The sequence below is a fragment of the Sus scrofa genome, chromosome 6, assembly GCF_054392235.1.
Source record: "Sus scrofa isolate SSC_HxYL_T2T_F1_AM1 chromosome 6, Sscrofa_HxYL_maternal_Yorkshire_Landrace_v2.0, whole genome shotgun sequence".
NCBI classification, from domain to species: Eukaryota; Metazoa; Chordata; class Mammalia; order Artiodactyla; family Suidae; genus Sus; species Sus scrofa.
This window is the reverse complement of record NC_139388.1, coordinates 36,158,013-36,176,130: the sequence shown is the minus strand read 5'-3', so window position 1 is coordinate 36,176,130 and position 18,118 is coordinate 36,158,013. Positions and strand designations below refer to the sequence as shown.

At 38.2% G+C, this 18,118-nt stretch overlaps 1 protein-coding gene across 2 annotated transcripts in view; it reads right to left on the bottom strand.

Annotated features, from left to right (window-relative positions):
- BRD7 (bromodomain containing 7) overlaps positions 1-18,118 on the bottom strand; it is a 41,604-nt gene that overhangs the window by 9,091 nt on the left and 14,395 nt on the right. For both annotated transcript variants that reach the window (XM_021094213.2, XM_021094214.2), the window contains exons 3-9: positions 16,592-16,721; positions 16,201-16,258; positions 12,309-12,453; positions 8,524-8,634; positions 3,785-3,969; positions 2,179-2,302; positions 1,476-1,551 (exon numbers count right to left, since the gene is read on the bottom strand). In XM_021094213.2, the coding sequence (XP_020949872.2) occupies positions 1,476-1,551; positions 2,179-2,302; positions 3,785-3,969; positions 8,524-8,634; positions 12,309-12,453; positions 16,201-16,258; positions 16,592-16,721 (829 nt within the window). The remainder of the gene's footprint in view (positions 1-1,475; positions 1,552-2,178; positions 2,303-3,784; positions 3,970-8,523; positions 8,635-12,308; positions 12,454-16,200; positions 16,259-16,591; positions 16,722-18,118) is intronic.

The window sequence follows — 18,118 nt, the reverse complement described above, 5'->3', positions numbered from 1 at the left end:
CTCTTCCTCTTCTCTGCTTCAAGGTTTTTTTTTTTTTTCCTTTGACCTGCCATTTCCCAATCCCTTACTCACCATTTTGGGCTCAACCCAAACATCTCTTCAAAAAGCCGTGTCTGACCCCCAGACACTAGACAGGTACATCTCCTGTTACTTACTACTCTGCTGTGCTGTTACTCTGATGAACGGATTCGCAGTAGACAAGTCACCATCTCTTCACATGATTCTTTTTTGTGTCCTCCTTTCCCTCACCCCACAGAACATAAGAGGAAGGGACTTGGCTCTTCCTGCTTTGCCCCCCTTTGTACACTTCAAGCTCCGTAGAGAGTGCCTTGCTCACAGCAAACAATAAACTCTGGAGTACTGGAGTACTCTCTTTTTAAGGACCACACCGGTGGCATACGGAAGTTCCCAGGCTAGGGGTCTAATCGGACCTGCAGCTGCCAGCTTGCATCACAGCCACGCTGGATCTCAGCCACGTGCAGGCATTCTGTCATTATTCATTTTTGTATCTCCAATTCTCTCTCCCCTAACAGTGGTATAAAAATAGATATTTATAAAATAAATTAACACACTCATATTTGCTTATCACAATACATGATTTACTCCCCTGTTGGATGACAAAAAATTCCCATTCTTACATCAAATTTTAAAATATTCCCTATACTATCTCCATTAAAATATCTTTTGAGAAAAATATAAATATGACAGTGATTCTCAACCATTATAAAAACTTCATCAACCACAGTGAAAGACATAATGTCATTAACTATGTATTATTTCATTACTATTAAGGTACTACATGGCATATATGTTCATTTTATTCTCTGAAATTAAAAAGCCAATTAAGGAGTTCCCATTGTGGCTCAGTGGTTAACGAACCTGACTAGTATCCATGAGGTTCGATCCCTGGCCCTGCTCAGTGGGTTAAGGATCTGGTATTGCCATGAGTTGTGGTGTAGGTCGCAGACATGGCTTGGATCCTGCGTTGCTGTGGCTGAGGCGTGGGCTGGCAGCTACCGTGACAATTCAATCCCCAGCTTGGGAACCTCCATATGCCACAGGTGCGGCCCTAAAAAGACGAATGACAAAAAAAAAAAAAAAAGCCAATTAAATTTACTATGCCATAATCTGAGGGTTTTAAGCTACTTCAAGAAATAACTGGACCTTTATACCACAGTCTCTTAAAACCAGAGCTAGAAGTTACTGCTTAGTATTTTGGCTTTGTTAATGGTAGGTATGATATTCCAGGAACTTTTATATTTTAAAGAAAGTGATCTATAGTACCTATTTTGGGATGAAATAAAGTTAGGCTAGCTGTTAGCATGAAATACACAGGCCTAGGGAAGTTCTTTGTGGATAATGACACAGTTGGGTTTAGCAATATTCAGACTTGCTGCTTTAAAACGTTAACCAAGGCTACTGTTCATTGCCAAATTAGCATCAAGCTCATGCACAGTGTAATTCTGTCAACCTACCTCCGACAACAGGATCCACAGGATGGAGAAGTCCCAATGTTGTTGTTCCATCTGGCTTTCTCCTTTCAAATTCACACTGCAATGACCCAAAGTATTCAAATGGCATAAAGTTTTGTATATCATATATGTAACTCATATATGTTTAGTCTAACCAATATTACAGGTGGCTATCACCTGTACTCAGTCATCAACTTTCACACTTGTCTCCACGTACATAGGAGCTGATGGGTTAAAGAAATGAAGGTTAGCGACATCTCAGATTTTTAAAGAGCTGTGTGGGTCCTTAAGGCCACAGATTCTGCTCACTCTATTAAAAAAGGATACTAAAGGCCAGGGAAGGGGAGTGACTTGCCCCAAGTCATATATGAATTCATCTGGTCTTAAAGCCAATGTGCTAAACAGTATGAGTGCAAAAGACCGGTATGTAAATGTTTTCTGGTAAGCTTAAAGTACGTGCTTCATTTTCCAACTTCAGAACGTATTAACATCACTTAAAAAAACACCTATCCCAAACCCCTTCATCCGTCAAGTGAGGACAATATTATGTACTTTAAAAACAAATATATTACTTTTTCTTCTGTGAATGCTGTCCTGAAGAGCACTATGGCAGATACAGACTGGAAGTACACAAGCAACTTAAAAATGAAAAGTTTCAGACAACCTGAATCAGTAGGTTATGTAAAAAATGAAAAAGCTTCATCACCTGACTATTAACCAGCCGCCTGGTCAGCTTTCCTCCAGATTCCTTAACAATGCGGTCAATCTGCTCCTGCTCTCTTTCTAAATTATTGCTTTTAAATTTATCTTCAAGCACATCTTTGTCTTTCCTGAAAACACACATTAATACTAAGTAAAAAAAGAAAAGATGAAAACATTAAAATGTAATTCCAAATATGAATACAACTAAAGTGGAAAAATTTGCACTACTGGCACTAATTAAAACACTGTTCCTTAATGGCCTGGTAAGGGGCCCTAATATTATACAAGCAGTAAAGCAAACAAACCAAGTATGCTGGGTAGTTTACTCCCTTTTTTTGTCCAGTGTTATCTGCTTTAAACATTTTTCTTAGTACATTCACAGAAATGAATTTTACCTCAAATATATTTTAAAGGGAGAGGGATGCACAATTTTTTTTTTTTTTAAGGGCTGAACCTGCAGCATATGAAAGTTCCCAGGCTAGGGATCAAATTGGAGCTACAGTGGCCCGGCCTAAGCCACAGCCACAGCCACACCAGATCCGAGCTGAGTCTGTGACCTACACCACAGCTCACAGCAACATTGGATCCTTAACCTACTGAGCAAGGCCAGGGATTGAACCTCTGTCCTCATGGATATTAGTTGGGTTTGTTACTGCTAAGGCACAATGGGAACTTGTTGCTTTATTTTATTTACAGTTTGTTTTTTTAAGTTCAATTTTTAAAATTTAAATTTAAAATAAACATATATTTAAAATGCATAAACCTGGCCAATGCACACACACAGACATATAAACCTAGAAGTTCCCTTGTGGAGCAGCAGGTTAAGGATCTGGCATTGTGGCAGCCATGGCACAGGCCACAAGTGCAGCATGGGTTAGATCCCTGGCCTGGGAACTTCCACATGCCATAAGTGCCTCCCTCCTCCCCACTCCCCCCTACCCCCCCAAAAAAAGAAAGAAAAAAAAGAATAAAACGTATAAACCTTAGAAATAAAACAAAAACTTTGGCACAAGTTTACTTTCTTTGCATTATGACAGCAAACATCCAAGCTGCTGAAACCCTCTCCCAGAGCTGTCGGCGAGGTGCTGGGCGTCGGGGCTGGTGGGCAATGGTATGAGCAGGACCGTGTCCAGCCACACCAGCTGCTGCCTGGAAGGACCAGTGGTTCATTACTGATCCTACTAGCTGACGTTGAGTGGAAAACATGCACACATCTCAGTGACAGCCATGTGTTTATAAAGTAGCTTTAACTGTGCTTAGGCTTAAGTACTGTCTCAACTCCTTTGTGGAATGAGGTAATGAATACATGCTTTTTTTTCTTAAACAAATAGTTCTATTAAAATAAATTCACTAACAATATGACCCTCTAAAGATAACTTGCTGGCTTTCAAATTACTTTCATAAAGAATACACATTCAGAACTATTTTTGGAATTGTGTTTGGACAATCCCACACAGTGCTCTGTAGCAGAAGAGGGGTATCACATCACCAAAACGGACTTTCACCACAAACCCAACCAACCACAGACCCAAGGCAGGCCTCCACTCAGTATTTCCCCCGTCACCGGACTGACAAAGAAGCTTAACCTTAATATTGCAAAGATTCTTTACTTTTTATTTTCCTTATTGGGGCTCTTGAAGCCTTGTGCCTCAGTGTCTCCGGAGTCCTCCCTCTCCCTCGGCCAGCAGCCGCTGTCCTCCCCGCTCGGCGAGGTGTCTGCTCTATCTTTCTGCTTTCGACTTTTCTGCAGGTCTGCCATGAAGTCTATGCTCTGCTTCAGGCTCTGAATTCGCTCCTGAAAATATTCAAGAATATTCTTATTGCATGTTTGTCACCCCATTTTTAAAGTGAAGCATTTTTTTTCCCCCACCAGAGTTTGTACTTATCCTGTCATTAACTAGGGAAGAAAAACCAATTAAATGTAATTATACCAACGGAGTAGAGTATTCAGGAACGAGGACAGTAACGTCCCTTCCTTCAACTCAGATAATTTCCAACATATGAGAATATTTTGTAACTTTACTGCATCATTAAAAATTCATAGAAGAGAAAGTGTGAATAAAGATTAAGCATACTTTCCAGTACTAAATTTAAAAAGTAAAATTTCATTTAATGGCATGTTCAGATTTTACATTGAACAGATTACTTTCTCTTTCTCAGGTGTGTAAAACCTGGAACATGTCAACATGTGAAGCTTCTGGTATCCTGGGATGACCACTGATGACTCTGGCCTTTTTCTCTGCATGAAAATACGCCTCAAGGAGCATAAAAGAGGGTTAAAGGGGGTTAGCACAGCTACTTCCTCAGAGTGCAAAATGTTCTGACCAAAGAAATGTTATTTCTATTCTGTGAAACATGTGCTGAATTTTCCACTGCATTGATATGCTGTGAAATTTTCATCACGGTTAAAGGGCTTGAAGTTTCTGAAGAAATGTTCAAGAGGCAGATTTGTTCTAGCGACTGCTCTGCCTTGTAACTCTGAGCGTCCTCATCACTGGATAAAACACGGAGTGCAGTCTCCTTAGGGCTGCCTACGACAGCATGGAAGACTTCTGCAGAACAGACACTAAGAATGGAAAGGACAGAGGTCATTCAAATAACAATATAGCCCAGAAATGCTAAATGACTCACCTAAGGTCACAGAACCAGTGACTAAGACCAGGACTCTTGTCTCTCACGATGGGGCCTTCCCTCATCATACTCTGCTGTGTTAGCAGTGCAGACTGGGAGAGCCTCAAGAAAAAAGACCCTGATATTTTTATTGGACTGCATTCTAAAATAATCTTCAAACCATTTAAGTAATATATTTTGTTGTAGACAAAGATATGGGTAGAGGAGAAAAGAAAAATCTTGTTAATTTATTCTCCAGAGAGGAAAAGTCTTAACGGGTTTATCAATCTCGTATTTTTTCTAAGCATTGCACAAATATTAGCAAACGGGAATTATCCTGAACATTCTGTAACAAGCAAATTTATAGTATTTCATCCCATGTGCCTTCCATGGTTTAATTAACAGCTTCCTATTGGACATTTAGCTTATTTCCAAGTTTCCACTATTATAAATAAATGTCTTTAGGAGTCTCTATCTCTTCAGGATAAATCCTAGAAGTGAAAACCCTAGGTCAGAGAAAATGAGTATTTTTAAGGCTTTTGATATTTACTGCCAAACCGCCTTCCAGAAAAGTTGTATCAATTTATACAACTTTATCTGAAAGTTTCACCAGTGTTTGAAATTTTCTCTGAATCCATGGCAAACTGAATACCATTTTAAAAAACTGCTGATTTGACTGTTAAAACAGGTCTTAATACATACTTTAAAAATACTAGTGTGTGGTTACTTCTTACGCCTTTACTGACCATTTGTGTTTCCCCCTGTGTATGTCACTTTAGCCATTTCTTACTTTTTTATTTTTAGTACGTGAAACAGAGGTTGGCTTGTCGTAGGTATTCAATAAATGTTGGCTAAATGAATGGGCTTAGATCACATAGTTCTCAGTAACTTTTTTCCCCCCCTCTTTTTAGGGCCACACCTGCAGCACATGTAAGCTCCCAGGCTAGGGGTCAAATTGGAGCTGCAGCTGCCAGCCTACGCCACAACCACAGCTAATACCAGATCCAAACCACATCTTACGCCTATGCAGCAGCTCGAGGCAATGCTGGATTTTAACCCACTGAGCAAGGCCAGGGCTTGAACCTGCATCTTCATGGACACTATGTCGGGTTCTTAACCAGCTGAGCCACAATGGGAACTCTACAAAGTTCTCAGTAACCTTTTAATTTCCATTGTAGAATTTTATAAAGCAGAATCTACATTAAGAACATTTGGGGATTTAAAAAAAACACAACATGTATAAAATTAAAATCGTTCAATTAGAGAAATCTTCTGGATTTCAACATAAGTCATGGAAAAAAGCTGAGTTTGACTTTATTCCAGAAGCAGTGTCTTTCTTTATTGGTAATTCGAATGTCTTCAAATCAGCACAGTTTATCAATTCTCGATTTTGAAAATGACTAAGAAGGCTTGATTCCTTGCCATTGATAATAGCTAACACCTAGTGAGTACTTACCCACACACCGGGCAAAATTCTATGAGGTAAGCACTATTGTTAGGCCATTTTATGTGACCGGAAAAAGGCTGAGAAAGGTTACATGGCCTGTCTGGGGTCACAGAGCATCTTGACAGAGCCAGGACTTGAATCTCCATTACTCTGATCCAAAGCCACTATACTACAAATTTATACTATAATGCAGCATTTGGTATTTATTTAGGAGGTCATAAGTTATTCTACATATTCCATTTCTTTGTAAAAATAATATATCCACTAACAATCACTATTTGTATGTGAAAAAAATGATGAATGAACTGCTCTACAATTTTTACACTGAACATTCAAAACCAGTTATCTGTAAAAAGACACCATTCATGGAAGGGTGCACTGGGCTCTCTTGGGAGATGTGCTATTAGAAGAGTGACTTAGAAGGTCTAAATTTAAATGTGTAAAAATCACTGTTGTAAGGATCCCTCCCATCTAGGGTGGAGAGAACAGTCAACAGGAAGCTATAACACAGGATGGGTAGGGCTCCTCAACAGGAAGAGATCTGAAAAAAAGGAAGACAACAGAGAGAGAAAAGGGAAAGTGGAGAAGAAAGTTTATTTTCTGTGCTTCCAGCCCTCCCACCCCCTGTAAAATGCAAGAGATACTGGAATCTTTTGTATGTTATATTAACTACACTAGTTAAAGGTGAGAAAACTGGTAAATCAGAATTGATAAATTTACTTCGGATATGTTACGTCTGCAAATAAAAACTTATCCTAAAAATTCAATGTACATATTTTGTAGTGACTAAGGACTGTATTTGCTGGGCGCAGTTTTACTTCAAATTCAGAAATAACAAATATTTGCAGGTTTTAAAACCTAGAATATGGCTTGGTTTTGGATTCTCAGTCTTGCTGCAAAGAGTGGGATAAACATTTTATATTTCCCTTTCCTCTGAAGACTTTGCCAAAGATGGTAACTGGCTTACATTACAGCTTCCCAAGTCTTTAGGAAAGGGTGGGAACTGATGTTGTCTAAATATTAGGAGTGCAAGAATGATCATCAATCCAAATGTTTTTCTTTTCCTAGTTAAGTGAATCCAAGAATCTTTCAGAGCCAAGCACACAGACACTCAGACATCTGCACACCAAGGCAATTCTTCAAATGTAAAACTGTGATACAACTGATCACCATAAAAATGGCAAACCATGTGCATTTACACAGGACTCACTTCTACTATCCTCTAACCTCCGACTCTCAGCTCAAGCCCTTGATTCTGATTTCTCTTCCTTCTTCCTAGGCCTTGTAGCCACTCATTTCTTCTTTGCAAAATCCTTCTCCTATCTGTTCTTCTTGCTCTCCTCCCTACTCTAGTTCTTGCTGAGAATCAGCATACTGATGCTAGTAATTACCTTGGAGATCTCAGACTAAACCTTTTCCTCTCCAGATGAGAACACTGAGGTCCCGAGTGGTCAGTCTTGCCCAAGGTCCACACATTGGTGGAAAAGGGCTGAGAGTCCTCTGACTTCCTGCCAGGGCAAGAGGCCAGGATTATCTCAGTTAATTTTCTATCCTACGTGGAACCATGAGCAAAACCTCAAAAGATGTGACTTAATCTTGTGAGCTCTCCTTTGCTCCCAGCAGATTAATGCCATCAATCACCTCAATTTACCCTTCGAGATCTTCTGTCAGCCATCATTCAGCGATGCCACTCCTGTAACGCTCTGCTTCTATTTACAGTATCTGTTTTGAACAAGTTATCAAATTTAAGCTCCCTCCTGAAGCTTGATGATGATGTGTCCATGTCTTTGCACATGTTTCTCCCATCTCAAATGCCTTACTACACACCACTTCTTGTCCTTTAAGGGAGAGTCTGCTCCTGCGGGGAGGTGGCTTTGAGAAAATTCCAAGTTACTGCTCATTTGTACATTTAGTTTCTTTCTACTTGAAGGAGAACAGTAGACTCCATCCTTACAAAAGCGAAGTAGCTTTCCTCCTAAAAAGTCTCATAATTCATCGAATCTATCCCATTCTGGAATTCAGGTTGATGTTTCTTTCACAGCAAATACAAGTCTATCTAGTGAATACCAATTTGACAGTTTCTAAATAAGTGAATGCCACTATTTATCAATTCCAAATGAGAATCTTCCTGCTTTAATTTTCTTCTTTTTTTCATTTAATATTTCCTACTTAAATATGACCAGCCTTTAAAATAAAACCAGTACTGTATTGGATCTGTATCACTATGACCAAAAAACAAAGGGATATAGATTTTACAATAAATTATTATTTATGACAAAGAATTTCCTTTACCTGGCTAAGAATTTTCATCCCTGAGTGCAACAGCTTCTTAGCAGCTTTATAATAAATGGTCTCCGGTTTGTTGTAAATCATAGCATTAGTACACATTAATTTGAAGTTATCCTGCAGAGAAAATATTAAGAAGGAAATGCATTAAAACAAAACAAAGTGCCTTCCTATCCCAGTTTGAAATCATGTAGCTCCTCAAAACTAAAAACAACAGCAAAAAACAAAAAACCCAAAAAACAACAGAAAATCTAATCTTTTATTGTTTACTAAACATTAACAGCAATTTATTAAGTTTTAAAAGTCACTAAAACAAATACGGCTAAATCAATTTAAATACCCTACTACAGGAGTTCCTGCTGTGGTTCAGCGGTAACAAACCCGACTAGTATCCATGAGGACATGGGTTCAATCCCTGGCCTTGCCCACTGGGTTAAGGATCTGGCGTTGCCGTGAACTGTGGTGTAAGTCGCAGATGAGGCTCAGATCTGGCATTGCTGTGGCTGTGGTGTAGGCAGGTGGCTACAGCTCTGATTCGACCCCTGGCCTAGGAACTTCCACATGCCATGGTGTGGCCCTAAATAGACAATAAATAAATAAAACATCCCACTACATTCCTTTATAAATTCTTTAATATTCTAGAGAAACTACATAAACTTTTGATTCCGAGAGAAACTTTAAAATGGAATTCCTCAGTATAATCTTACTGCAGACATAAAAGAGAGGAGTTCCTGTTGTGGCTCAGTGGAAATAAACTTGTATCCATGAGGATGTGGGTTCGTTCCCTGGCCTCACTCAGTGGGTTAAGGATCTGGTGTTGCCATCAGCTACAGTGTAGGTTGCAGATGTGGCTCGGAGCTGGTGGTGCTGTGGCTGTGGAGTAGGCTGGCAGTGGCAGCTCCAATTCGATGCCTAGTCTGGGAACGTCCATATTCTTCAGGTGCGGCCCTAAAAAGGAAAAAAAAAAAAAAAATTAGAATACTTCTTACATTTAATAATTTTAACTTGAGTAGTTTATTTAATTAAAAAACATTATTCTTAGTTTTTTTCTTTTTTTGGCCACATGCGGAAGATCCCAGGCCAGGAACTGAACCTGCCCCAGAGCAGCAACCCAAGCCACTGCAGCAACAAGGCCAGATCCTTAACATTCTGTGCCGCAAGGGAAATCCTATTTTTAGTTTTAAAACAAACATGTTTATTTTACACTTATAAATTAAGAACTTTATTTCAGAACTTGACTGAAAACTGGGACAATGCTAAGTTATCACAATATTTCCTACCAAATTCAAATTAACTGACCAAAAATGGCATAACATTTACAGTAATTTTAAGTGTTTGCATACTATTATAAGCTAAACATAATGTGCAGAATGTTGCAAAATCATGCCAATGTGAAATAAACCCATACAACCTCAAGGAGTTACAACATGTAACTGGAGTAGGCAAATTATCAAAAGGGTACTTATGGTTCAAATTTCAAAGTATGCACATGTGCTAGAGAACTCAATCTCACTGCGTATTTTCATGGTTAAGAAAATTTTACATTGTATAAATGTGAGAGTGATTATGTCAAGGCCTTACTAAGTTAAAATGATAAAAACCCAGCAATAAGGACTCCCAAACTCCTCCTCCAAATCTCAAACAAAACATTCAAGCCACACTATTTAATAACTAGGACGGCAGCTCAGAACATGTAATGTAATGAAAACTGGTAGAGTGAATATTACCTAGAAGCATCTGAGAAGACTGACTTAAGGGTCATGAATATATTTGGTATTGAAGTAGATGTAGTACGTGTGCATCCTCAGTTCTTGGCCATGTCTCTAATAAGTTAGGTCCTGGATCCCTAAGAGTATGATGGACTCTATGGATCTACTCCTCAAGCATACACAGAAAGGGGAACACAAAAATGTTCATGTAATTTTATGAAGTTTCTGGTCAGCCTAAAGGCTCATCCATGGCTACCCAAAGGACCCCAGGTTAAGAACTCTTGCTACAGATAATCTGAAAAGCTTCCATTCATTAAGAATTATTAAATATGTAATAATTTATATATTTAAAAGGAGGGGCAAGTGAGGAGAGACACTAGATGACCACTGGCCTATGTATAACTGGCAAGAGGAAAATGGATTGCTCTATTGATTACAGGTCTGATCTGTTAAGGCTATTTGTAGATTCCATGAATCATAAGGCTGAATGACCTTTCTGCATACATTCATGTAATAATAATAGCAATAAAAATTGAACAAACTAATGAACTGGATAAGCTAATAAATATTACATCAGGCTACTGAATTTTCCTGAGGGAAAAAAATGTAGTAATGTATAAAACTCTAGAAAGTTAAAAATACATGTTTGTTTCAATCATGATAAATCTTAAACATTTGCTCAAAACACTTAGGGGGGCATACTTCTCCCTCCTGTCATCACAAGAGGAAGACTAGAGAAAAATTATTCATAAAATGGAAAAAAAACTGTGAATAAATTTTCTATTAAGCAATAATAAGGTCAGAAATATGCTGAAATAAACAGTTCTCGCCTAATTTTCACCAGATGAAAAGCTGGGAGAAGTCTGCATTTCTCTGAATAAAATTCCAGTTTTTCAGAGTAAGTGAAATATTATTCACACATTCAAGCTGATAGTAAAGACAGCATTAAATGCTGGTGTTAGTCACAAATTTCAGCTGATCAACATGGATGAAAAAAAAAAAAAGAGAGACCAAATAAAGATAATGCTTGCTGTTTTATTTTCCTTTTATAACTGATTAGGGTCTAGCCCTTGGGTCAGGTGAACACTATAATGTTCACACAGAGAAAACTTAGGTAAGATAGACATTATCTATACCAGTTCAGTTATGTTTGAGATGGTTTGGTACAGAGCAAATTTTAAAAAAACCACGGATTCCTTTTCTCTGGAACATTAAAATGAAAAGTGTAACTCTGAAACCAACACATACCAAGGCTATTTAAAAATGGAAAAAATTTCAACTATAATATTAGGGAGATATATCATCTTGGCAGCTTGTAGGTTAAGTTTTTAATTTCATTTTCATAAAAAGATATGCTAAACATATAGTGAAGTGAACTCAGGGAGCAAATGACTTTCAACGTATGTAATTAAAACTTGTTTTGGTTCTTCTGGATAAGCCAATTTATCAGAAAATGTCTAGAAAAAGAAACTAAATCAACTTCCCTTAAAATACAGATTTTATTCACTGTCTTTAAATAACCTATAATGGAAAATAATCTGAAAAAAAAAGTAACTGAATCACTTTGCTATATACTTGAAACTAATACTGTAAATGAACTATACTTTAATTTAAAAAAATACTGATTTTACCTCTATTGATCTAAAATTAAAAACCAAACATCTTTTAGCTTACAGCTTGAGAAAATACTTTGCAGAACACACAAAATTCAAAATTTTACCAAAATCCACAAAATAATAAAAGACAGAAAATGGGTTAGTTTGTCTGGTTTTCCATCACCAAGCTCAAAAATGTTTTCTATGACAGAAAAATATATTTTGACATTAAAATAAACTTCAGAAAGACCCTGAATACCAGACATGCAGATTTCTACCAAGATTTTGTACACACAGGATCCAAAAGTCTTTATTTTTTTAAAATTTATTTTTTATTTATTTTTTTTTATTTTATTTATTTTTTTCCCACTGTACAGCAAGGGGATCAAGTTATCCTTACAAAAAGTCGAAAAGTCTTATTCTCAACCGAACTGACATGTTACTTTGTAGCATAGCTCAGCCTATGTTTTCAACACAGAAAAAGTACCTTTAGTTCTTCTATGGACTGGTAATCATTGTTCTTGATCTTTTCTTTCATGGTGCTAAAATCCATTGGGTGTTTAATGATCATGGAGTAGCCGGGAGCAATAAAATCAGTCACAGGAAATGAAAAGAAAGCACTTGGATCTTTTCTGTGAAGATATGGGAAAAAGGCAATTTTATTTCTACTACAAACAAACCTACTGGTCAAGGAGCAGAAGCCAGAGGAAACCCTTTAGATGCAGAAAGAATCTGTAGTGGGCTAATGTTTTTCACTGAAAACTGAAGTAATGATTTTAAAGACCTAACTATTTAACAAGCTTAAGATGTTTTTATATACAAATTGTACCCTTAAGAGAGAATCTTTTAAAACATGCAGCTTAATTAATTTGTAGCACCTTCTACATAGAGAAAAATGAAACAAAATAAAAAACCTAAACTAAGTGACCAATGTCTTGTACTTTGGGAGATTTGTACTATTTTTATGAATCATTGAGGAAAAAGGTAGAAATAAAAACTGAATGCGGAGTTCCCGTCGTGGCGCAGTGGTTAACGAATCCGACTAGGAACCATGAGGTTGCGGGTTCGGTCCCTGCCCTCGCTCAGTGGGTTAACGATCTGGCGTTGCCGTGAGCTGTGGTGTAGGTTGCAGACGCAGCTCGGATCCCGCGTTGCTGTGGCTCTGGTGAAGGCCGGTGGCTACAGCTCCGATGAACCCCTGGCCTGGGAACCTCCATATGCCGTGGGAGCGGCCCAAAGAAATAGCAAAAAGACAAAAAAACAAAACAAAACAAAACAAAAAACTGAATGCACATCTGCTATCTTCCACATTGGTTTCTAACTATAGGTTTGCACTCTTGGTGCACCACAGAATTGTTGCATCCTTGTGAGTATACCCAGACCTATGTATCTGTGGGTTTGCCAAATGCAGACACAAAGAGCTGACTATATTCACTGCACTACTGCCATTCTACATCAGGGATCTGAGCAGCTTGGATTTTGGTATCCCCTGGGGCTCCTGAAATCAATCCCCCATGAATCCGAAGGGATGACTGTATATATAGTTTCTTAATCAATGGATACAATTTCTATTGTGTTTGTAAAGGATACTCAAAAAGCCAATATTAAAAAGGCCCTCAACCCTGAAACTTGAGATCCAGTGCTTTCTGTCAGGGGTTCTTAACTCTGGCTGTGCATGACAATCATTAGAAGAGCTTTAAAAAATCCGGAGTTCCCGTCGTGGCGCAGTGGTTAACGAATCCGACTAGGAACCATGAGGTTGCGGGTTTGGTCCCTGCCCTTGCTCAGTGGGTTAACGATCCGGCGTTGCCGTGAGCTGTGGTGTAGGCTGCAGACGCGGCTCGGATCCCAAGTTGCTGTGGCTCTGGCGTAGGCTGGTGGGTACAGCTCCGATTCAACCCCTAGCCTGGGAACCTCCATATGCCGCGGGAGCGGCCCAAGAAATAACAACAACAACAACAACAAAAAAGACAAAAGACAAAAAAAATAAATAAATAAATAAAAATAAAAAAATAAAAAATCCCAGTGGGGTGGGAGGCTTACCCTAGACCCACTACATGAGAATCTCTTGGGGAAAGGAGAGTGGGTCCAAGCACTGGTTCCTCTAGGGTTGAGTTTTTGTATATCCAATATTGACAGGGTTGAGAACCACTGCTCTATATGATTAGTTCATCAGGCTGACATTTTCCTCTGGAAATCTGGCATACCAAAGCTTTCTTACTCCAAAAAATCAAAGCAACAATATGGTTTAAAAATATTAATAGTGGCAATTTAAAAAGTGTATTTATTACAGGCCAGGTCCAATAGTAGACACTTAATATTGTTTTCTTTTTTCTTTTTTTCTGTCTTTTTGCCATTTCTTGGGCCGCTCCTGCGGCATATGAAGGTTCGCAGGCTAGGGGTCGAATTGGAGCTGTAGCTGCCAGCCTACACCACAGCCACAGCAACTTGGGATCCGAGCCACGTCTGCAACCTACACCACAGCTCACGGCAATGCTGGATCCTTAACCCACTGAGCAAGGCCAGGGATCGAACCCGCAACCTCATGGTTCCTAGTCGGATTCGTTAACCACTGAGCCATGACTGGAACTCCAACACTTAATATTGTTTTCTATCCAATCCTCACAAAAGCTATCAAGGAGGCAATAACCTCACCTAGATGAGGATACTTAGGCTGAGAGGAAAAATCATTTGTTCTAGGTCACAAATCTGATAAAACAGAGAGATGGAGTCCAAACTCAGGTGTGTGTGAAACTGCCTTTGTTCCTCCTAGCAGGATGCCTAGGCTTCGAGACTAGAGAGTAAGCAAAATATCCAGTCTGGAACTTATACATCCCAATGCATGCTGCCCATAGTAGCCACTGTGAATAACACCATGAAGCTTCTCTGGAGGACTTTCTCAGAGAAAATTACGGAGACCCCCTAGAATTAGTCATTTTAATATAGAGTCCTACTTGGTTTGACCATAAATGGCATTACTAAACTTGGTCAATTATATTCTTTACCAGCATTTGTGCTGAGCCTCAAAGATGAAGAATCACTAAGGCTAGTAAAAAAAAAAATGTGGCTCTGGGTTCTTAATTCCCAAAATGTTCTGAGCAATGTGAATATCCTTGGACTAAGAGAGACTATGGTAAGTAGGTTTCTTTTAAGGTGACATCACTGACCTACATTATGGACTTACGTTGTAAAGAAAAAAATGAAAAAGTAGATAAAATGCTTTACAGTCATACATTCTGAATTGGAATGCTCAATACTTACCTGTTCACTCCTTTGGGACAAGTAATGAATGATTTATTCAAATGTAAAGACTTGAGCTGTAATTTTCTCAACTGCTCTGTAACACCAAAAAGGAAGAGAAGCCACTAATTTCTGACCTTAACTGCAAAGGTGAATAGGTGTTGAGTACAGATAGCACTAGAGGCTTTATCTTCAAAAATCATTTATGATGTGTTCTGGGGTTGACATATAAGTCTGTCACAGTGACAAGTTCATTGTTAGACTACATGCCTTATACCCATGAATCCTCTGCACATAATGTAAATGTCTTCAAGCTGAAAATTCAAATTCTAAGTAAAGAGAGGTATCACAATAAATATTGTCTGTTTGTCTTTTTAGGGCCTCACTTGAGGCATATGGAGGTTCCCAGGCTGGAGGTTGAATTGGCGCTGTAGCTGCTGGCCTACGCCACTGCCACAGCAATGCGGGATCTGAGCCTCGTCTGCAACCTATACCCCATCTTGCAGCAATGCTGGCTCCTTAATCCACTGAGCGAGGTCAGGGATTGAACCTGCATCCTTGTGGATCCCAGTCAGATTCGTTTCTGCTGAGCCACGATGCTAACTCCTCAAAATAAATATTTTAATAAAGATCAAGTTATTATTTTCCCTTTTAAGAACTTAACATTGGTTTTATCCAGATATTCTACTTTTTAGAGCAAATGTATGCATTTATGAGAGGGTCACAAATCCTACATGGTATTTTGTTTCTTCCCCCAGACTTAGTAATTGTTGAATTACATGATAAGCAATGCACAAACATACAGAAGGTATTTTCATCTATTTGTAAAGTGGAAATATCCGTATTGTTTACTCCTAGTTTAAAGCTTTAACATCAGAAGTTACTTTAGATTAAGGAGTAATTGCCATTAAGGGTATTATGTAACACTCTTCAAGCTGCCAGTTAAAACAAACCAAATGAGAACATTTAAAAGCCAGCCTCTTGGAGTACTTCTATTGCCAGGCAAAATATTTATCATCCACTTTAAATCAAGTACATTTGGATTTAGGCCACAAAATGTGGCTTAAAAAAAAAATAGCTTGAATCTATATTTCCCATTTCGATTTCCATGTTATAAAAATGTTGGAAAAAACATTTACCTCTGCAATTGTCTCATCAGTTGATTCAAAGCTTCTTGAAGGGGTGTCTGTTCTACTTCTAAAGTAAAGAAGGAAAAGGGTATTTTAAAAAGATTCTAGAGAGTACTATTTATCTTATTTTCTCTATGACTTAAACCATCATTAAATTTCTCATACAGAAATTGTGATTATCTTTCAAATATGTTAAAGAATATCAAATTAAACAAAACTGAAGCTAATTTAAAGCTCTTAAGCAGTGATAGAAATAAGAACACTTAAATTTTAAAAATTTCATTAAACAGATATTAAACTTTAACTCAAATGCTAAAAACCCACTCACTTCCCCTAGCTATCATTCCTAAAATAATTTCAGCCTCTTCATTTAGGACAGTTAATTCAGAGTTATTCTAACCTTCTTGTTTGGCTAAAGAGCTTGCAAGAGGCTTCTCAGGAGGCAAGTCTAATCCTACAGGGGCCTGACACTGGAGGTCTTTTTCTGCCTCATTGTCCATGCGGTCCCGATCTCGCTTCTTTTTATCCTCCTAAATGGAACAAAAGGAGATAATTTAGAAATACTTTACAATTAAAACTTTTAAAACAAATCATTTTAACTTCAGTGGAAAAAAATACTTTTATCACTGAAAAGATTCTTAATAATGAAATCTTAATGTATTTTACTGCCATCTACTGGAAAAGGAGAGAATAACATGTTGGGGGGGAAGTGCTTCTATATGCCAGAAATAACCAATCAGAAAAATAACACTATTTACACAAGATAAAATACCTAGGAGTAAATCTACTAAAAGACGGAAAAATTAGGAAAAAATTATTAAATATTATTGAAAGGTCACTGTGGAAGACCTGAATAAAGAAGATATACCATGTTCATGAATTGAAAAATAGTCAATTTGCTCTATTAAAAACAATGTAATGCCAATCAAAATTGTAAGACAGAATTTTTCAAGAGAGTTGATAAGCCAATTGTATAATTTATCTTGAAAAGTGAATCATTAAGAAAAGTCAGAATGGTTTTGAATAAGGTCACAATATGTTTTACCAGATATTATTTGTATAAAGTACTTGCATCAAGACAATGTGGGTCTGACATAGGGATAGACAACAGACCTACAGGACAGAATATAGAATCCAGAAACAGACCCAAGCATGTAGATATATCTGTATCTTGATACATCAGAGGTGGCATTATAAATGAATGGCAAAAGGGTAGTGCTGAGACATCTGGTACCTACATGGACCGAAAATACGAAATTAGATCTCTACCTCATACCATATGCAAAAGTAAATTCCAAATAGATTAAAGATGTAATTGTACAAAGTAAAGCTTTAAAACTTGATATAAAGTAGAAAAATCTTCAAGACCCAAGAGTAGGGAAAGATTTTCTCATCCATAAACAAAGCTTAAAAGACTAGCTATTGACAGAGATAAAGTGCTTGAAATACAAATAACTCAAAGAATTAGCAAAGATTACAGAAAGAGCATCTACAAAATTATGTAATAAGGCAAATCACCTAAGAGAAAATGGGTAAGGGACATCACAGGTAAATCTTAGAAAACAACTGTAAATGTTACAAACCATGAAAACTACCTTCAAGCTCCCTAGAATCTCTATGATTGGTAAAAATTAAACCTGGGGCCTGCTGGCTTGCCTAGACCCCCTGGCGTGTGTGATGGACCTGATAACCATGGTTTCCCTTATGCAGATGCTGTTGCTGCTCCCAAGGGTTCCACTGGCGAATGCGGTCCCCCTGCCCTAATAGTCTCCTTGGCTTTCCTGGTGCTGTTGCTGCTAAGGGTAAAACTGGCCCCCCTGGTCAGTGGTTGCCCCAGACCCCGATGGTGCCCATGGTCAGACTGTGATGGTTTTCCCTGAGCCTAAAGTGCCGCCGGCTCGCCTGACAAAGCTGGAGCAAGGTGTTC